We start from the raw sequence: 22,562 nt of genomic DNA, 5'->3' as shown, positions 1-22,562 counted from the left end.
AATTAACCTATAACTTAGGGAATGGCCATAGTGAACATAGTGGGTCATTGGGATCAGGTAATCAACGATCAGGATAGCAACCAGATCATGATGAATCTTATAGAAGAGTGATAACCTAGAATCTATATGCCTAAAATCCAGTCGACGAAGGTTTAGAGGGTGTAGCATATCTGTTACACTGGAAAGAAGGCCGTAGTCGGTCTTGATCCAACGGGCGGCTTTCCTTTGGACGCTTTCAATTTGGTCAATTTCAGTTTAGGTGGAGGGGGGCGACCATACCTCGGAGGCATATTCGATTGGGTCAGACTAGAGTCTAGTAAGCAATGGTCTTAATGGGTTTGGATTTGACCTTAATGTTTCTTCGTAGAAACCCTAGGGTTTGGTTAGCTTTCTTGGTTGACCTATTTATGTGATTGTCCCATGATAGATCATCTGAGATATCCACGCCAAGGTATTTAGCTGAGCTGACCGCTTCAAGTTGGACTCCATGTAGGTAATACTGGGTAGGGATAGGATGTTTCTTTCCAGTGGCGTGGATAACTTGACACTTGGAGGGGTTGAACTGCATATCCCACTCCAACTCCCACTTTTCTAAAAGTTTGAGGTCATTTTGGAGAGTGACAGATTGATCTGCAGATGTCACGTTTAGATATATTGCCGTGTCATCTGCAAACAGACGGACTTTGGAGCTGACGTTTTGTGGGAGGTCATTTATGTAAGCTAGGAAGAGCAGGGGACCAAGTACAGACCCCTGTGGGACATCTGATGATACTGGGATGGCATCAGAGGTAGTGCCATTTAGGACTATTGATTGGATCCTATTATCTAAAAAGCTTTTGACCCATCTTAGTGTGTTACCTCTGACTCCATATTCGTGCATTTTTAGAAGAACTTTCTCATGGCTAACCTTGTCGTAAGCCTTACTAAACTCTAGCAGTATAAGATCTACTTGTTTCTTATTGTAGACTGAAGTGACCAGATCATTTACTAACATAACTAACTGAGCAACACATGATCTTGCACAGGACACATGTTAATGGAACTGGCCTATAATTTACTGGATTTGACCTATCACCTTTTTAAAAAATGGGGGCAACATATGCGGATTTCCACTGGGATGGAAGTGATCCTTCCTCCAGGGATTTCTGGAATATGACCTCAAGGATGGGGGATAGCTCTACAAGAGTGTTTTAAGTATTATAGGCTTGATTTTTTCAGGACCACAGGCCTTACGAGGGTTCAGGTTACTGAGAAGTTTCTCAATACCATTGGGCCTATCCTAATATCTGGCATAGTAGGGACTGATTTGCCATCTGAATTTAATTTCATTTTGCTGATCTAAGCAAGGTTAAGTGGCGATTTGGGGCTGAAAACAGACTGAAACTGTTTGTTCAGTACTGTTGCCTTAGCTTGATCATCCTGGTGGAGTTCATTTTCATACTTTAGGGGAGGGATAGAGAAAGATTCCTGTCTCGAGTGTTTGATAAGTGAGTACAGTTTCTAAGTATTTGGTTTATTTGGGAGTGAGGCATCAGTGTTGTTCAATTTAAGGATGTGCTCAAGATACTGGCTATGAGCCTCTTTGACCTTTTTCCGCACTAGATGCTTTAAGTCTACTAGGAATTTCTTACGATCAGAAGATGAGCTAGTTTTCTTAACATTTTTAAAAGCTCGGTTCCTCCTCCTGATTAGTTTCTTAATGTCCTGATTGACCCATGGAAGGTATAGGGTATTTGAGAAATTTTCCCATAACTCTTCTGTGTTTAGTGCGGATTATTTACCTTAACTGGTCATAGCTGGAACAATTGATACGGGGACTGGAATGCGGCATTTATCTTATCTTATGCTGTCATCCAATCGAAGCGTATGCCATAGGTAATTCTGCTATTACTCACACACTTACGCCTTACAGTTTAACTCGTCCTTTCAGTGAAAATCTGGGAAAGCATTTGTTGAAAACAAAAGTTCTGTCGTGAAATTATTGCCTACATCTGTTTTAAATGGAAAATATCTACATTAATGTTACATTTCGCCCTGTGAAAATGGCTAAATCTAGGCTTGTCTTACCCAAAGAGAAAGATGTCGTTTTTTGCATGATATTTGCCTTGTTGATTCAGAGTGTATTAGACCTTCCTGGTTATAGCCTGGATATAGTTAGTAACACGAGATGTATACCTCGGTTAGAGAGTTTTTGCCTAATACTTTTGTTAGTCCTCGGTTTGATTCTCTCTCTCTCTCCCTCTCTGATAAAGGTAAAGGTAAATCCAATCTACCGTCGCTTTGTGAAACAATGAACAATGTTGTCATATAGCCTGCATGACATTCATCTCGATGGAAAGTGCACTGGTATCTGTAATCATATATTACTAGGTTATGTTTCTATTTTCTATAATTATCAAGCTGCTTGTATTTTGTAGTTTCTTAAATATGTTTAACAGGGTCTGAAATTTCACGGTTTTCGTAGTTTGCACGTGCACATACACGTGATTATAATACACGCTAAAAGATAACATTAAGTCATTCAGTATAAGTATTTTGTTGTCTTCAAAGTTAAATATCATAAAATATATTTGATATTAGCTGGAACGACTACTGTATACGTATTAAACCTTCCTGATATTAGCAAAGAAGTAATTTGACGTAGATATTTACGTCCTGTTGTTAAATGTATTGTCCCTTTAACAAACCGGAAATCACGTGGTATAAATTACATCACATCAGCAATTTTCGGACTTTCCTTTTGGCTATCCCTCTACCGTATACAATTATGGCTAGCGGTGAAAGGGTTCGGTTGTGTACCACTAAATTGAAATCTTCATACTATACTAAACTATGAGGCTTAGTTAATCCCCCGCCACGACAGGCTACGGGGGAGGGAAAGCAATGTTCTCTGTCCATCTGTCCGTACAATCTGTAACACTTTGATACTGATGATATAAAACAAATTCATGTGGCATTTTACCGTTTCTATCCATGGCATGTGAAATATCAAACAAAGCCATATTGCGTTTTACTATGTCTATCTGCGGCCTGTAAAATACTTCGATATTGATGATATCCTATAAATTCATTCTCTATATATCGCCTGTAATACGCTTCAATATTGTGATATGCATCTCTATTAATGATATAAAATGAAGTCGTATGTCGTCTTTCTACGGGTATTCATGGCCTGTAGTTTACTGGACACAACGAGCACAGCCATAGAACATATCACTGTGTCTATTCTTTTCACGGTAATATACATCCTAAGTGACGATATAAGGCAAAGAGATATGTTATTTCACTGTGGATATCCATGGCCTGTCATACGCTTATATATTGGTGAAATCAAATAAAGTAAAGTGTTATTTCACTGTGGCTATCCTTGGCCCGTTGTATAAGAATATATTGGACAAATAGAACAAAGTAAAGTGCCCTTTCACTGCGGCTATCCCTGGTCTGTTGTATAATGATATATTGGACAAATCGAACAATGTAAAGCGTCATTTCACTGGGGCTATCCCTGGTCTGTAATATACTTAAAATATTGGACAAATCGAACAAGTAAAGTGCCCTTTCACTGTGCTATCCATGGCCTGTCATACGCTTATATATTAGTGAAATCAAATAAAGTAAAGTGTTATTTCACTGTGGCTATCCTTGGCCCGTTGTATAAGAATATATTGGACAATCGAACAAAGTAAAGTGCCCTTTCACTGTGGCTATCCCTGGTCTGTTGTAAAATGATATATTGGACAAATCGAACAATGTAAAGCGTCATTTCACTGTGGCTATCCCTGGTCTGTAATATACTTAAATATTGGACAAATCGAACAAAGTAAAGTGCCCTTTCACTGTGGCTATCCATGGCCTGTCATACGCTTATATATTGGGAAATCAAACAAAGTAAAGTGTTATTTCACTGTGGCTATCCTTGGCCCGTTGTATAAGAAATATATTGGACAAATCGAACAAAGTAAAGTTCCCTTTCACTGTGGCTATCCCTGGTCTGTTGTATAATGATATACTGGACAAATCGAACAATGTAAAGCGTCATTTCACTGTGGCTATCCCTGGTCTGAAATATACTTAAATATTGGACAAATCGCACAAAGTAAAGTGCCCTTTCACTGTGGCTATCCATGGCCTGTCATACGCTTATATATTGGGGAAATCAAATAAAGTAAAGTGTTATTTCACTGTGGCTATCCTTGGCCCGTTGTATAAGAATATATTGGACAAATCGAACAAAGTAAAGTGCCCTTTCACTGTGGCTATCCCTGGTCTGTTGTATAATGATATATTGGACAAATCGAACAATGTAAAGCATCATTTCACTGTGGCTATCCCTGGTCTGTAATATACTTAAATATTGGACAAATCGTACAAAGTAAAGTCCCCTTTCACTGTGGCTATCCATGGCCTGTCATACGCTTATATATTGGGGAAATCAAACAAAGTAAAGTGTTATTTCACTGTGGCTATCCTTGGCCCGTTGTATAAGAATATACTGGACAAATAGAACAAAGTAAAGTGCCCTTTCACTGTGGCTATCCCTGGTCTGTTGTATAATGATATACTGGACAAAATCGAACAATGTAAAGCGTCATTTCACTGTGGCTATCCCTGGTCTGTAATATACTTAAATATTGGACAAATCGAACAAAGTAAAGTGCCCTTTCACTGTGGCTATCCATGGCCTGTCATACGCTTATTATTCTTGAAATCAAACAAAGTAAAGTGTTATTTCACTGTGGCTATCCTTGGCCCGTTGTATAAGAATATATTGGACAAATCGAACAAAGTAAAGTGCCCTTTCACTGTGGCTATCCCTGGTCTGTTGTATAATGATTATATTGGACAAATCGAACAATGTAAAGCATCATTTCACTGTGGCTATCCCTGGTCTGTAATATACTTAAATATTGGACAAATCGTACAAAGTAAAGTGCCCTTTCACTGTGGCTATCCATGGCCTGTCATACGCTTATATATTGGGGAAATCAAACAAAGTAAAGTGTTATTTCACTGTGGCTATCCTTGGCCCTTTTGTATAAGAATATACTGGACAAATAGAACAAAGTAAAGTGCCTTTCACTGTGGCTATCCCTGGTCTGTTGTATAATGATATATTGGACAAATCGAACAATGTAAAGCTTCATTTCACTGTGGCTATCCCTGGTCTGTAATATACTTAAATACTGGGCAAATCGCACAAAGTAAAGTGCCCTTTCACTGTGGCTATCCATGGCCTATCATACGCTTATATATTGGTGAAATCAAACAAAGTAAAGTGTTATTTCACTGTGGCTATCCTTGGCCCGTTGTATAAGAATATATTGGACAAATAGAACAAAGTAAAGTGCCCTTTCACTGTGGCTATCCCTGGTCTGTTGTATAATGATATATTGGACAAATCGAACAATTTACAGCTTCATTTCACTGTGGCTATCCCTGGTCTGTAATATACTTAAATATTGGGCAAATCGCACAAAGTAAAGTGCCCTTTCACTGTGGCTATCCATGGCCTGTCAAAACGCTTATATATTGGTGAAATCAAACAAAGTAAAGTGTTATTTCACTGTGGCTATCCTTGGCCCGTTGTATAAGAATATATTGGAAAAATAGAACAAAGTAAAGTGCCCTTTCACTGTGGCTATCCCTGGTCTGTTGTATAATGATATATTGGACAAATCGAACAATGTAAAGCGTCATTTCACTGTGGCTATCCCTGGTCTGTAATATACTTAAATATTGGACAAATCGAACAAAGTAAAGTGCCCTTTCACTGTGGCTATCCATGGCCTGTCATACGCTTATGTATTCTTGAAATCAAACAAAGTAAAGTGTTATTTCACTGTGGCTATCCTTGGCCCGTTGTATAAGAATATATTGGACAAATAGAACAAAGTAAAGTGCCCTTTCACTGTGGCTATCCCTGGTCTGTTGTATAAAGATATATTGGACAAATCGAACAATGTAAAGCGTCATTTCACTGTGGCTATCCCTGGTCTGTAATATACTTAAATATTGGACAAATCGAACAAAGTAAAGTGCCCTTTCACTGTGGCTATCCATGGCCTGTCATACGCTTATATATTGGTGAAATCAAACAAAGTAAAGTGTTATTTCACTGTGGCTATCCTTGGCCCGTTGTATAAGAATATATTGGACAAATAGAACAAAGTAAAGTGCCCTTTCACTGTGGCTATCCCTGGTCTGTTGTATAATGATATATTGGACAAATCGAACAATGTAAAGCTTCATTTCACTGTGGCTATCCCTGGTCTGTAATATACTTAAATACTGGCAAATCGCACAAAGTAAAGTGCCCTTTCACTGTGGCTATCCATGGCCTATCATACGCTTATATATTGGTGAAATCAAACAAAGTAAAGTTTTTATTTCACTGTGGCAAATCCTTGGCCCGTTGTATAAGAATATATTGGACAAATAGAACAAAGTAAAGTGCCCTTTCACTGCGGCTATCCCTGGTCTGTTGTATAATGATATACTGGACAAATCGAACAATGTAAAGCGTCATTTCACTGTGGCAATCCCTGGTCTGTAATATACTTAAATATTGGACAAATCGAACAAAGTAAAGTGCCCTTTCACTGTGGCTATCCATGCCCTGTCATACGCTTATATATTGGGGAAATCAAACAAAGTAAAGTGTTATTTCACTGTGGCTATCCTTGGCCCGTTGTATAGAATATATTGGACAAATAGAACAAAGTAAAGTGCCCTTTCACTGTGGCTATCCCGGGTCTGTTTTTATAATGATATACTGGACAAATCGAACAATGTAAAGCGTCATTTCACTGTGGCTATCCCTGGTCTGTAATATACTTAAATATTGGACAAATCGAACAAAGTAAAGTGCCCTTTCACTGTGGCTATCCAGGGCCTGTCATACGCTTATGTATTCTTGAAATCAAACAAAGTAAAGTGTTATTTCACTGTGGCTATCCTTGGCCCGTTGTATAAGAATATATTGGACAAACAGAACAAAGTAAAGTGCCCTTTCACTGCGGCTATCCCTGGTCTGTTGTATAATGATATATTGGACAAATCGAACAATGTAAAGCGTCATTTCACTGTGGCTATCCCTGGTCTGTAATATACTTAAATATTGGACAAATCGAACAAAGTAAAGTGCCCTTTCACTGTGGCTATCCATGGCCTGTCAAACGCTTATATATTAGTGAAATCAAACAAAGTAAAGTGTTATTTCACTGTGGCTATCCCTGGTCTGTAATATACTTAAATATTGGACAAATCGAACTAAGTAAAGTGCCCTTTCACTGTGGCTATCCCTGGTCTGTTGTAAAATGATATATTGGACAAATCGAACAAAGTAAAGTGCCCTTTCACTGTGGCTATCCATGGCCTGTCATACGCTTATATATTGGTGAAATCAAACAAAGTAAAGTGTTATTTCACTGTGGCTATCCTTGGCCCGTTGTATAAGAATATATTGGACAATAGAACAAAGTAAAGTGCCCTTTCACTGCGGCTATCCCTGGTCTGTTGTATACTGATATACTGGACAAATCGAACAATGTAAAGCGTCATTTCACTGTGGCTATCCCTGGTCTGTAATATACTTAAATATTGGACAAATCGAACAAAGTAAAGTGCCCTTTCACTGTGGCTATCCATGCCCTGTCATACGCTTATATATTGGGGAAATCAAACAAAGTAAAGTGTTATTTCACTGTGGCTATCCTTGGCCCGTTGATAAGAATATATTGGACAAATAGAACAAAGTAAAGTGCCCTTTCACTGTGGCTATCCCGGGTCTGTTGTATAATGATATACTGGACAAATCGAACAATGTAAAGCGTCATTTCACTGTGGCTATCCCTGGTCTGTAATATACTTAATATTGGACAATCGAACAAAGTAAAGTGCCCTTTCACTGTGGCTATCCATGGCCTGTCATACGCTTATGTATTCTTGAAATCAAACAAAGTAAAGTGTTATTTCACTGTGGCTATCCTTGGCCCGTTGTATAAGAATATATTGGACAAATAGAACAAAGTAAAGTGCCCTTTCACTGCGGCTATCCCTGGTCTGTTGTATAATGATATATTGGACAAATCGAACAATGTAAAGCGTCATTTCACTGTGGCTATCCTGTCTGTAATATACTTAAATATTGGACAAATCGAACAAAGTAAAAGTGCCCTTTCACTGTGGCTATCCATGGCCTGTCAAACGCTTATATATTAGTGAAATCAAACAAAGTAAAGTGTTATTTCACTGTGGCTATCCCTGGTCTGTAATATACTTAAATATTGGACAAATCGAACAAAGTAAAGTGCCCTTTCACTGTGGCTATCCCTGGTCTGTTGTAAAATGATATATTGGACAAATCGAACAAAGTAAAGTGCCCTTTCACTGTGGCTCTCCATGGCCTGTCATACGCTTATATATTGGTGAAATCAAACAAAGTAAAGTGTTATTTCACTGTGGCTATCCTTGGCCCGTTGTATAAGAATATATTGGACATACAGAACAAAGTAAAGCGTCATTTCACTGTGGCTATCCCTGGTCCGTTCTTCACTTATATATCGGTCATAACTAGTAAATTGAAGTTATATAGTTCACTGCAGCTATCAGTGGCCTGTAGTATATTTCCTTATTGGACAGATCGAACGAATTAAATGTTATTTAACTGTGTCCATCCTTGATTCCTAATATACTTCTATAATGAACAAATCGAAAAAAAAACTAAAGTGTTAGTACCCTGCAGCCGGTAATTTACTCATATCTTCGACAGAGAGAACAAAGTAAAATGTTAGTTTACTGTGGCTATCCTTGGCTTGTGATGTACTAACATACTGGTCTGATTGGATACTGTCATATGTCAGTTTTAAAGGCTCAAACTACAAGGAAATATGTATTGTCAAACCATGTCTAAACTGTAAGAAATGACAGTTTCAAGTGCCGCACCCACAAGGGAGAATCTGACAATATTTGACTTTTATATGATATAAAATTAATAAATCCACTGGCTCAAACCTCAAGGAAATGTATTAACCAAAACAATCTATATGATAGTAAATGACGGGTTCTGGCGCAAGCCACAAGGAATAATATAAATGAATATTCAAGATCAATGGCGGAAAGCCCAGTGTAAATTCGACACAATTCCACACTAATATGAAATAAAATCATTTGTTCAACTTGCTCAAACTTCGAGGAAATGTATAAAGTAATAGCATATTTATATCATAATTAATAGTTTCCACTGGCTCAAACTTCGGGACATTTTCTTAACTGCTTTTTTAAAATCGATTCGTATTATATTTAAAATGGCATAACTTTTCCTTATCTTTAAGATGTATGGACATTGATATGTTCTTTGATGAAAGTGAATGAATATCGAAGAAAGCTGTTGAAGTGTTCGTTTTTCAAATTTATTTGTCAGATAGTAAAGGCAATTAATAATCGAACTGACATGCATGTATATTCAAAGGGACATACACCTTTTAACAATTGACAGATAAGTCTAAAACATGTTTTGTACATTTACATATCATGTTTAAATACAGTAAAAAGTTTAATTTTATTTCTATATGGAGTAGGATATCGGTTTAAAGTAAGCTTCCAAATCTTACTTCTGCAGGCATTTGCAAAATATGTTTACAAATAACCCATATGCAAACTGGACTGCCTTACTATACAAACCATATAAAAATTTCAGATATTATATTTGGGAACAAAAATGCTGTTAATTGGAATTCCCAAAATAACTAGAGCTATCACTAAAGGTGATGAATGTACCCCCCGCATGCACTGACACAGTACATTGCAATTTGACGCACACAAGATTGCATAATTATGTGGACTGTATATATATACAGACTGTATGTATACAGTATAGTAACAAAAAACAAGTCCCATAACTATGCAGAAAATTTATCTAAAAGAATGTAACATGCACCATGCACAACTAGGGTTCAGGTACTGATCACTTTGTGTGAAGTTTCATTAAATTGTGTGCAAGGGTTTGGTAGATTAGGCATGCACAAGATTGCATATGCAGACTGTATGTACATAGTATGTTAACAAGATACAAAGTCCCATAACTCTGCAATTTTTGTCACTGAAAGAACCTAACATGCCCCGTGCACAACTACTGTTGTTACTGATCACTTGTGTGAAGTTTCATTAAATTGTGTCAAGGAGATGAGGAGAGATGGTGCGCACAACATTGTGTCTATATATATAGTATAGTAACAAAAAAAAAAAGTCCCATAACTCTGCAAATTTTTTTTCTAAAAGAAGCTAACATGCCCCATGCACAACTACGTTGGTACTGATCACTTGTGTGAAGTTTCGTTAAACTGTGTCAAGGGGATGAGGAGAGATGGTGCGCACAAGATTGTGTCTATGTTATATAGTAAAAGTAACAAAAAAAACAAAGTCCCATAACTCTGCAAATTTTTTTTCTAAAAGAACCTAACATGCCCCATGCACAACTACTGTTGGTACTGATCACTTGTGTGAAGTTTCATTAAATTGTGTCAAGGGGATGAGGAGAGATGGTGCGCACAAGATTGTGTCTATGTATATAGTATAGTAACAAAAAACAAAGTCCCATAACTCTGCAAATTTTTTTTCTAAAAGAACCTAACATGCCCCATGCACAACTACTGTTGGTACTGATCACTTGTGTGAAGTGTCATTAAATTCTGTCAAGGGATAAGGAGAGATGGTGCGCACAAGATTGCGTCTACGGACAGACGGACAGACAGACAGACAACAACCTGAAACCAGTATACCCCCCCTTACAACTTTGCTGTCGGGGGGTACAATAAGAGTTAATCAGAAATGACTGCAATACATATAAAAAACTTTATATTAATATCAGCCGTGCAGAAAAGTTACAATCATATCCAATTCTAAACATTTATTTGAATATGAATTTAATCCAAGGAACACCCATGCAAATTGTCACGACAGTCCATGCAGTAGTTAAATGGTGCACTTGAAATGAGGGAATATAATTCTGCAATAACTTATTCCAATCAACACACTTGCATGATCACGCACAATCATGAAGAACATATGGTGTAACATCTTTCAACTGCATGGTCACGTGAAATAAATCTTTCAACATATTAGACAATGTAGAGCAATTGTAACAGCAGGAAAATAAAAGTCCCGGGTACTTGACTTTAACGACCTCTAGTCGTATGAATTCAGATCAATATAGTGTCACAAATAACTTGTAATGGAGCAGATCATGCATTAATTCCTCTTGTGTAATTGATGTACTTTTCTCTGTCGTTCATGATATCTGAATATAAATAAAAAATGCACATTTCTTATATCTGAATAAAAAATTTAAAAATGCACATTTCTCACATAATCAGAATCACATAGAATATGTATATTCCCTAGAGATACATTTTTTCAAATTGATCACATTAATTGAATACGATAAACAGTGTGTACTAAAAGGGGAAATTTAAGTAAAAGATAAAAAAATTTTTTTTTAATGTTTTCAGGTTTTACTTAGAAACTGACTGCACTTCAGGAAAGACATATATGTTTGATTTTGCTTATTTTTGGATTTCTTTTTGTTTCTGGATTTAAAACCATTTCACACAAGTATTTCAGTTATGTATCAGCAGAAACCAGTGTTTCTAGATTCTGTACCAGTACAAACCTTTTCTCCGCAAGTAACTTCCAAGTTACCACAAGAATTATCAGAGGTTGAGGAAGAATGATTTCAGACACAATGTATTTTTTCAAATAGAGCATATGCCCAAGCCGGGAATCGAAGTCACGACCCTGCTCTCCATGTTAAGCAAAGTGGGAGGACTACATTTCTGCATGAGTTTTATAAATGTGGTTTACTTACAATTCAACAGAAGTGAATTGGATTTATTTGTAGTTTTCCCCTCTGTTTTCCGCAGCTCCACGTCCACATTTTCATATTCGTCACCTATGGCCTAACAATGGAACAAAACTTTAATATACAATCCAATGTTCATTTTTAAAAATTTTTTTGGTCACTAATAACTGAACTTAACGCAATTTTTAAATTATATGGTAGTGCATTCCAAAATTATCATAATGTGCTCCATGTTAATATATGGTAACTTGTTCTAGAAAATGCAAATCTCCTAACGCTAAATACACAAAGAGGTGGAGGTATGTAAATGATTTATATCTATCAAAATATTGAAATATTTATTGTAATTGTCTTATAAAATACAAATATGTCTTTGTTCAAGTCTAATAGACCTCTCACCTCCTGCATTAATTGTTATCATTGCCTCCTTCACCATCACTTTATAAATATAGTTCTCCGATTGACTGAAACAAAGTAATGTTACATTTCTGTATATATTCATAAAAGAATATAACCTGAAAAGTAGATCCACAGAAAAGCACAAAGAACAAGGTAAACTGTGAAAATAGAAGGGCTTTAATTTGATTGATTTTGTTCATGAGCATAATGAAAATTGCAATACTGCCAACACCCCCTATCACCCACTTAAGCGGTATTCAATCTTGAAATCTAAATGAGTTGAAATCAATGATCCCAAATGACCAGAAAATACAGCAACACTGAAATGAAGTTGGGGTGACTTTTTATGGCCACAACACAGCACTTAACACCCGCTGTTATGAAGTAAATGTAATAGGAAAAGTATTCTTTCTTTTTCTCATAAATGCTGTAAAGTAATAAATTGTCACTTCAAGAAGTCTTTAAATAACACACTGAAATAAAGGTATTGCTGCGTTTTAATTAATAGTAATATTAAATAATAAATCTGCTTACCCTGTTTCCTCTTCGAAAAAAGATTTCAAATCCTCATTTGCAACAGACGGTATCACATAATGCACTGAATAGATTGAACTGGAACTGGAAAAAGAAAAAAAAAAACAATTTATCATTTCTCCGTGGCTGGCCATGTAAATCACACACACACGCACACACACACACACACACACACACATATATATATATAAATAATATTAAACATTATACTGACTGAAATTATTATTATAATCTAGAAACCTTTGACTGATTAACATACTGCTAAAATTCACTTCATACAAGATGAGTATTTAAAACACTGCAACATTTCTGGTGTAAAACAATGGCATGACTAACCTCTATACCAAGAACTAAACTAACAAGGCAAGGAAAGAGGGCATAAAAATACTTTGAAACACTAATAGTTCACTTACTCTTTCAACTTTTGGAATCATTTTCTTAAATTCACCTTTATCATACAAATGGCCTGTAAAAGAATTTTGCAGTAAAGTGAAACATGAGAGATACACCAAATTATTTTAACCAATCTTACTTAAAATGAATACAAAATTAACAACAGCTGTCAAAGGAGACAGGGGAGTGGTGGTCTAGTGGATAAGGTGTTGGCCGCTCAATCCTTGGGTCATGGGTTCGAGCCCCACTGGTGTCACGTCCATGATTCTCATATGCACCAGTACTGGTTTTTCCCGGAAGCGGATAGTTGTTAATATAAATAAAACAAATTAGTAAAAACTAAAGGAGACAGCGTGCTCAACTTTTTCGAAGCTGGATAGTGAAATTGGGCATATTTGATAAAGCTGTAGCTGTCACTAGAGTGTTTATTGATTCTCATTTGTGGGTGAAGCTATTGTACAATAGCCCAAGTCTGTACAAAAAAAATTAAGTAATAAGAGAGGTAAAGATAATTTATGTATTTATTTGGTTTTACGGCGCACCAACACAGTATAGGTTATATAGGGCCAAACAGGACTATAAAATTTGGTTCCACATCTCATTTACATTGAAATAAAATTTGCATACCTGGAAGCGCAGAGTTACTGCAAAACCAAGTGATAAGACCCTATTATTCGCCTCTTACGATCCTGCAAGGGTAAGGCAGGGAAAGATAAAGTGTATCAAAACACTATACAAGTCAATGGTGTGGCTGATGATGTTGATCAACTATTTAAAGTTTGAATCGATCCATTCAGTAACAAGAGCACCGCCTTGCGGGTGCTGACGCTCATCTGATTTTTTTTGTGTAATAGAAATATTGTCCTACCCATGATTTTCTAAGTCTAAAAAGGGCCATCATTCTTGCAAAAAGCAGAATAGAGTTATGTTTCTTGATGTACAGTGTCCACTTATGATGGTGAAAAACTATTGCAAGTTTTAAAGCAATAGCTTTGATAGTTTATGAGAAAAGTTGACTTACACATAATACTCAACCAAGAAAATGATTTTCTAAGTCCAAAAGGGGCAATAATTATTGCAAAAAGCAAGATGGAGTTATGTTGCTTGCTGTACAGGGTCAGCTTATGATGGTGAACAAGTGTTGCAAGTTTCAAAGCAATAGCTTAGATAGTTTAAGAGAAAAAGTTGACCTAAACATAAAACTTAACCAAGAAATCTGATATTTTCTAAGTCCAAAAGGGGCAATAATTATTGCAAAAAGCAGGATGGAGTTATGTTGCTTGCTGTACAGGGTCAGCTTATGATGGTGAACAAGTGTTGCAAGTTTTAAAGCAATAGCTTAAATAGTTTAGGATAAAAAGCTGACCTAAACATAAAACTTAACCAAGAAAACTGATTTTCTAAGTCCAAAAGGGGCAATAAATCTTGCAAAAAGCAAGATGGAGTTATGTTTCTTGATGTACAGGGTCTGCTTATGATGGTGAACAAGTATTCCAAGTTTCAAAGCAATAGCTTTGATAGTTTAGGAGAAAAGTTGACCTAAACATAAAACTTAACCAGGCAACGCCGACGCAGACGCCGACGCCGACGCCGACAACCGCTCAAGTGATGACAATAACTCATCATTTTTTTTCAAAAAATCAGATGAGCTAATAATAGAGACAGAATGAAAGTGCAATAAAAACTTTAACCTGAAATTTCCCCCAAGTTCATATGTAAAAAATAAGAGGATAAAATTAGGATCTATTATTATGGCCTTCCTTCTACCACAATGGAAGGACATTTCAACCGAATTAGTGACACTCCATTCTCCTTTAAGAATTAGTTATCCTACCTGTGGACTGAACCAAAGCTTCCCAAATCCTTGTGAATGTGGTAAGCCTCTCTGTTTTGTGAACATTATGTGTCGCTTCATCCAAGGCATGTAGCTGAAATCAAATTACATCCAAGTCTGTTTAGGATGCAAGACATGTGTTAAATATTTGTTTGAAAATTCGTTGATTATGATAATACTTCCATTAGAAAAAGTCTATATACATGTAAGATTGCGTTCATCACTATATAAACATATCAAACCAGGTATGAGCAGTTATTACATACTCATTTCTATTTCCGGGTTTAAATTGCAGTGATACAGGAAGCGTCAAAATATTTGCATACATTTACGCCCGAGTGTCATACTGGGTGCTTGAAGCAATTCAGTGTTTAGTTGTTGCACTAATTTTTCTACTTAGTTCACTATTGTCAAATTTTATTCCAGCTATTGAACATAATACTTATTATTTAGGATATTTTCAATATATATTTTTACCTGTTGATGTACATGTAATAAAACAGTTATTATCTTGCACCGGGAAATATCCACTTGTTCTTCAGCGGAAGAATATTGCGCTCCTTATGTCCACAATATCTCCGCTGAAAAACTCATGCATATTTCCTGATACAAAGGTAAAAACCTATAACTATGTAGCTAAAACAATAAACTATTACCTTCTATTTCCTTCAAGACGGACTAGATACCAACATCGTGCATATGCCTCCCTCATCTGTAATATCCATTAAGATAACATCATTCGATACTGCATTCACTGCATATTGGAACTACTGTTTTTATAAAACGGTATGATTTGTTTGTTTGTTTGTTTTGGTTTAACGCTGTTTTTTAACAGTATTTCAGTCATGTAACGGCGGACAGTTAACCTAACGGTGTTCCTGGGTTCTGTACCAGTACAAACCTGTTCTCTGCAAGTAACTGCCAACTGCCCCACATGAATCAGAGGTGGAGGACTAATGATTTCAGACACAATGTCGTTTATCAAATAGTCACGGAGAACATATGCCCCGCCTGAGGATCGAACTCGCGGCCCCGCGATCTGTAACCAACGCTCTTACCTACTGAGCTAAGCGGGTGGGCAAAACGGTATGAAAACAACTACATTAATGTAGTGCACTGAAGATTTAATAGCAGTTCTGGTACATACTGCTCATTATCAATGTGTTTCTGATCATAATGTTTTTACATACTACTGTATGCATGTTTTTTATAATTACTTAAGCAACCTACATGCTTCTGTACTTCCTCCATTTTGATCAAAAAATCCTCTTCGTCTAAATCTTCTTCATCGACAGTAGAAAACCCAAAAAGTGATTCTATTCCATCTACAGACCATTCTTTCAATTGCTCATCTTGAAAATGCAAAACAGAAGATTAAACATACTATGTGTACTATGTCAACATTATGTAATGCTTTGCATAAAATCACTTGTTGCATTGAGTACAGTAAACTTAATTCAACTACTTGAACTATAATAAGAGAATGCACGAAATGGAGAAAGAAAACTCCAAGGCCACTGCACAACACAAAAACGTTGTATATCTACTCACATGCACAAATGCATGAAACAATATGTGGGATAAACGAAACGTGAATTCCAAATTTGAATCAAAGAACCACTGAGAGATATACTACTCAGTAAGGATACTCCTGTCGCCAAAACATTTCAACATTGATAAATAATATGTCGAACACGTAAAATATCAAATTATTGATATCATCCAATATGACCAAACGTCGACCACAGTACGACTATAAGACGGAACAGGGAATATTACTGGATACACCAACTTCACACTCCACCTAGTAGGGATCAATATTTCCAGGTAGGATGGGAACACACCCCCCATCCCCCCGCCACTGCATACTATAATAAAAGAATGGTCACATATTAAAATTCAAGTGGAAAAAAAGGAATAAGAATATCAATTATATATTTATTAAAACTAGAATGTGTCTGAAGGACACAGGGTGTGCCCCCCCAATAAGGGGAAATAATTCCAATCTTTGCATTCTTAATTGGGTATAGCCTCCAAACAATTATGAAAAGGATTCATTATTCTATACCATATACTTTTCTAGCTATGAGCATCACAAACACAAAATTCACTATTTTGGCTATTTCAAGGGTCATAACTCTATAATAAACACTAAGATTCTATAGAAGAATGCCAAGTGTGGAAGGTCACATTATGATAAGGACTCAAGCAAGGTTACTTTTTGAGTTAGGCACATAATTAGGTGAAAATGTGCATATTTGTACTATTTCAGGGGTCATAACTTTAAAAATAGGGGGAGGAGCCAGCAAATAAATGGGAGGTGTGCAAGTTCATATTATGATAAAGATTTATGTAAGTTTTCATCCATTTATATCATACACTTTTTGAGCTAGATGTGTCACAAGCTGAAAATGTGCATGTTTGAATATTTCAGGGGCCATAACTCTAAAAATAGGGGGCGGAGCCAGACAAAAATAGGAGGTGCGCAAGTTCATATTATGATAAAGACTCATGCAAGGTTTCATCAATTTATATCAAATACTTTTTGAGCTAGGTGCATCACAAACATCGGATGGACACACGGACGGATGCACAGACAAGAGCAAATCTATATGCCACCCACCACTCATGGGGGACACAAATATTGTAAAACATTACAAATTTTCTTTAACTGATGCTTTACCAGACAAGGCTTGCACAGGAATGACGTTTCATTTCTGGGTGGTTCCTCTTCGTCATCTCTACCAATACATTTTGGATGGAACCATTCAGTGCATGAATCGCAACACCACATGCATTCACTATAAGAAAACAGGGAGCTGCATTCAATAAACGCTTCATGCCCCCGGTGGCATCCTTGTCGATACAAAGCAACCTAAGTCCATAAAGAGGTCAAGGTCAAACTGAGGTCAGGTGTTGTATGAAGATGAGGAATGGTCACAGGTTACATCTGTATTAGTAAGAATTCATTCATGTAAGCAGTATTGTTGCTAGACGAAACGGTCCATTTTGGTTAAGCAAGAGATGGCCCATATAAAGCAACCTAAGTCCAAAATGAGGTCAAGGTCAAGGTTAGGTGATGTCTGAAGACGAGCAATGGTCACAGCTTACATCTGCATTAGTATCAAGTGTTTCTAGTAAGGGGCATTGATGCTAGACGAAACGGTCCAATTTGGTTAATGTCATACGCACGAATGGACGGACAGGACTATCACTATATGTCTCCAGCATCAGTAGATGCCGGGGGCATAAAAATGCATGTCATCAATATACTAACATATAACAAGAGCACCGCCTTGCGGGTGCTGACGCTCATCTGATTTTTTTTGTGTAATAGAAATATTGTCCTACCCATGATTTTCTAAGTCTAAAAAGGGGCATCATTCTTGCAAAAAGCAGGATAGAGTTATGTTTCTTGATGTTCAGTGTCCACATATGATGGTGAAAAACTGTTGCAAGTTTTAAAGCAATAGGTTTGATAGTTTATGAGAAAAGTGGACTTAAACATAATACTCAAGCAAGAAAATGATTTTCTAAGTCCAAAAGGGGCAATAATTATTGCAAAAAGCAGGATGGAGTTATGTTGCTTGCTGTACAGGGTCAGCTTATGATGGTGAACAAGAATTGCAAGTTTCAAAGCAATAGCTTTGATAGTTTAAGAGAAAAAGTTGACCTAAACATAAAACTTAACCAAGAAATCTGATATTTTCTAAGTCCAAAAGGGGCCATAAATCTTGCAAAAAGCAGGATGGAGTTATGTTTCTTGCTGTACAGGGTCAACTTATGATGGTGAACAAGTGTTGCAAGTTTTAAAGCAATAGCTTTGACAGTTTAGGAGAAAAGCTGACCTAAACATAAAACTTAACCAAGAAAACTGATTTTCTAAGTCCAAAAGGGGCAATAATTCTTGCAAAAAGCAAGATGGAATTATGTTTCTTGATGTACAGGGTCTGTTTATGATGGTGAACAAGTATTCCAAGTTTCAAAGCAATAGCTTTGATAGTTTAGGAGAAAAGTTGACCTAAACATAAAACTTAACCAAGAAATCTGATATTTTCTAAGTACAAAAGGGGCCATAAATCTTGCAAAAATCAAGATGGAGTTATGTTTCTTGCTATACAGGGTCAGTTTATGATGGTGAACAAGTATTCCAAGTTTCAAAGCAATAGCTTTGATAGTTTAGGAGAAAAGCTGACCTAAACATAAAACTTAACCAGGCAACGCCGACGCAGACGCCGACGCCGACACCGACGCCGACGCCGACAACCGCTCAAGTGATGACAATAACTCATCATTTTTTTTCAAAAAATCAGATGAGCTAAAAATGGTCTGTTACCGGCTATACCGAACTACTAATGTTTGATCATACCTGACTGACATAAAGCACATTTATATCTACAGATGAGATTTTGATATAGAAGTCAAATGCTGTGTTGATGACATTTCATTCTTAAAATAAGACCTCATCCTTGTATGTAATCAACTGGGTCTTTACTATTGCTCCTTGCTTTATTCAATTCTATTCAGTGGTTTACAACACACAAAGAAGACAGAAAATTAAGCTTATAATATCTGATGCCAGTTACGCCCAGTTTTATGACAATCTTTACAGTAGTTGTAATATTTTGTGCTTCAAAATTTTATACACATTACACAAAAATATCCTCAAAACAGTCATGACAGTTTCTGTTCTGGTGTACAGAACTACCCTTATATTTATTATTCAAATCATCATGTGACATTTAAAATATTGTAAATGGTACATGAAAACACCTTCAAACAAGAGCACTGCCCTGCGCTCATCTGATTTTTGTCTCTGAATAATACAAATATTGTCCAACCAATGACTTTCCAAGTCCGAAATGGACCATAATTCTGGCAAAAAAATTGTAGAGCTACAGTACTGGATGTGCATCTAGTCAGCTTTTAATGGCGAATAACTGCTCTGACTTTTAAAGCAATACCTTTGACCATTCAGGAGAAAAGTTTACCTAAATACTAAACTTAAACTAGAAATCTGATATTGACTAAGTCCATAATGGGCCATAATTCTTGCAAAAAGCAGGATAGAGTTATGTTTTTTTGCTGAACAGTGTTAGCTTATGATGGTGAACAAGTATTACAAGTTTAAAAATAATATCTTTGATAGTTAAGGATAAAACTTTACCTAAATGGGCCATCATTCTTGCAAAAAGCAGGATGTAGTTATGTTTCTTGCTGTAATGGTTCAGCTATTGATGGTGAACAAGTGTGGCAAGTTTCAAAGCACTAGCTTTGATACTTTAGGAGAAAAGATGACCTAAACATGAAACTTAACCACGTAAGGTGAAACTCATCATTTTTCTTTTTGTTCAATAAATCAGATGAGCTAAATATGACAATAAAGTTGATAGATGCCTTTCTTACTTATTGTCTCCAAAAGGTTCAGAATATTTCAACATTAACATTTCATCTTTTTATGGGCTGAATACAGCGTGAAATTTACCGTAAATGTGGGGAACCTGCATATTTCCCTAAATACACATCTCGCAGGGCAACCAATTTTCTTAGAGTCTTGCATCAAAAACTTCTTTCCTTTTGTGTACCTGTGGTCTTCATCTCTCTAAAATAAGCATTACATGCTAAATCAGGACAGTTAACACTACAGTATTACTTGCTAGTTTACATTGAAATAAATGTATTTCATAACTCTACAGTACTATACTTCTTCCATTACAAAATAAACTTTTTTAACTAATATTAAATAGTTACTGATATGTAGAAGATCAATTGTTACATAGGTTAAGCAGTTCTAACAATTTATAAATACTGTCAATTTTTTTTAAAATTGTCATAAAGTTTTATAAAATTTAATGTGAAAATATATTCTAACGAAGTTGTTGCTTCTAACTATACATGTAAAGGATATACAAGAAAATTACCCTTTCAAGATCTTTTTGCAATTTACGTTTTTCTTTCCTGTTTTTACCAAACTGGCAGTCAAATATTTTCCTTCCGAGTATTACAAATGGTGTACCACTGAAATTAATTCTCCCATGCAACACCTCGGAAGGGTCTTCCCAAAACACTTTCTTAGCTGTCTCCAAACCTTTAAATAAAGAAAACAGATATTATTATTAGAAGAACCAGAGCCCGGCTAATAATGTTCTACAAAATTGTCCACCACGTTGTAGCTATTTTTCCATAAATGAACTTACTAATACCAGCTCATTCAAGAACATGGCATGGACATGGTAACCTATACAGCTTTAGACACATTGGCACATCAAATGATTCCTATATGTACATTTTTTCATAGGACAATAGGTCAGTGGAACATGTTGCCGACTGTCGCACATACAGCAGCCGCAGTGGACTGCTTCAGAACTCTTGTCACTGTGCCTGTCCTTATCTCTTCTCTAAATCTTTAAATACTGACCAATGTACAAAGTTTTATTAATGTAAAAAATTGGAACAGTTTTAATGTTTTAGCACATGTATAAATCTGTTGTAAAAACACGATCAAATTTTAATCACCACCTGAACATAATCTTCAGTTATGAAGGAATGTAGTAATTTTAAGAAGAAGGATCTCTTGATTTGACAGCGATCGATCAAGTTGGCAAATGCTTTGAAATAAAGCAAGGCGCAAACACAAGCTAATTAGAGATTACAGATCCGTACCCCTAGACACTTCCATAAATATAATGTAACAGATCTATGCAAGTAAATATCTACACATCCAGAATCTGTTTTTTCTTCTTCTTAAACATTTGGCAGCTAATGACACTAAACTAAAGAAACAAAACACAAAATATGCAACATTCCAAACGAATTTCGTTCGAGATTTCCTAACAGAACATATATTTTGGACATGAAGCCAGTAGAGGCTTTTCAAATATTTTTTCTTAATCAGCTAAGTCAATTTTTCTGATATAAGTAGACCATACTCATGATAAAAGTAAGACACATGTCATGTATCGCAGCATAATTTTATCCGGAAATATGTTCTATCCAGCTGCTACTAAACTTTTCAAACATGGGGAACGGAATGTAAGTGATACTTCATAATAAAACGAAAAAATTCAAATACGAACCAATCTTTCCGAAATCCTTTGTAACCTTAGAAGAAGCATATCTGCTGTTGGTCTGCAACTCGTGTTGCCTTAAATTTTCGTATGCATCTTGCACATTACTAAATTCCGCCATTTTTCAGGGGAAGTAATCCAGTTAGCTCAAAACAGAATTTGGTGGTACGAAACCGTACCCGTTCACCGATAGCCATAATGCATGCGGTAGCCGTCTAGCCAAAAGGCGTGTCCCAATTTTCAAGAAAATAGGATTGAATTAATTGGTAATAATTAAGATAATGAATAAAAATGGAAGTGCACTAAATTTGCGTTCTAACCTATGTGTGACCATCCTGGTGTGCCTGTTATTATAAATGTACTATGGGTGATTATATTTTGGAATGTTATTAGTTTTCGCGACCAATGGTTTCGTTATTTTAAACGTTATAAATCTATTTTAGCACGAGCTAACCTTACTAGAAGTAAAATGAGATTT

At 36.2% G+C, this 22,562-nt stretch overlaps 1 protein-coding gene and 2 long non-coding RNA genes across 3 annotated transcripts; all 3 read right to left on the bottom strand.

Annotated features, from left to right (window-relative positions):
- Positions 1-11,162: 11,162 nt before the first annotated feature.
- On the bottom strand, positions 11,163-22,318 carry LOC128546221 (uncharacterized). Its single transcript, XM_053517085.1, has 6 exons — positions 22,094-22,318; positions 20,939-21,105; positions 20,503-20,619; positions 17,701-17,892; positions 11,864-11,954; positions 11,163-11,296 (listed from the first exon to the last, which is right to left on the bottom strand). The coding sequence occupies exons 1-6, from the start codon at positions 22,203-22,205 to the stop codon at positions 11,241-11,243; spliced, it is 735 nt and encodes a 244-aa protein (XP_053373060.1). The 5' UTR covers positions 22,206-22,318; the 3' UTR covers positions 11,163-11,240.
- Positions 12,268-13,232, bottom strand: LOC128546506 (uncharacterized). The gene is made up of 3 exons (XR_008365990.1): positions 13,204-13,232; positions 12,791-12,874; positions 12,268-12,321 (listed from the first exon to the last, which is right to left on the bottom strand). It is a non-coding gene; the product is annotated as an uncharacterized LOC128546506 (long non-coding RNA).
- Positions 15,017-16,368, bottom strand: LOC128546504 (uncharacterized). The gene is made up of 3 exons (XR_008365987.1): positions 16,248-16,368; positions 15,674-15,729; positions 15,017-15,111 (listed from the first exon to the last, which is right to left on the bottom strand). It is a non-coding gene; the product is annotated as an uncharacterized LOC128546504 (long non-coding RNA).
- Positions 22,319-22,562: the final 244 nt, after the last annotated feature.

This window comes from Mercenaria mercenaria, chromosome 11 (assembly GCF_021730395.1).
Source record: "Mercenaria mercenaria strain notata chromosome 11, MADL_Memer_1, whole genome shotgun sequence".
Classification (NCBI taxonomy): Eukaryota; Metazoa; Mollusca; class Bivalvia; order Venerida; family Veneridae; genus Mercenaria; species Mercenaria mercenaria.
The sequence above is the reverse complement of the archived record's forward strand: the minus strand, read 5'-3'. Positions and strand labels throughout refer to the sequence as shown.

What these genes read in the sequence shown, in the direction of transcription:
- LOC128546221 (XM_053517085.1), bottom strand. Translation starts at nt 22,205, where the DNA reads ATGGCGGAATTTAGTAATGTGCAAGATGCATACGAAAATTTAAGGCAA. An exon ending in AAAGGATTTCGGAAAGATTG is followed by an intron (nt 21,106 to 22,093) that starts GTTCGTATTTGA and finishes CTTTATTTAAAG; the next exon opens with GTTTGGAGACAGCTAAGAAA. An exon ending in TGCAAAAAGATCTTGAAAGG is followed by an intron (nt 20,620 to 20,938) that starts GTAATTTTCTTG and finishes TGCTTATTTTAG; the next exon opens with AGAGATGAAGACCACAGGTA.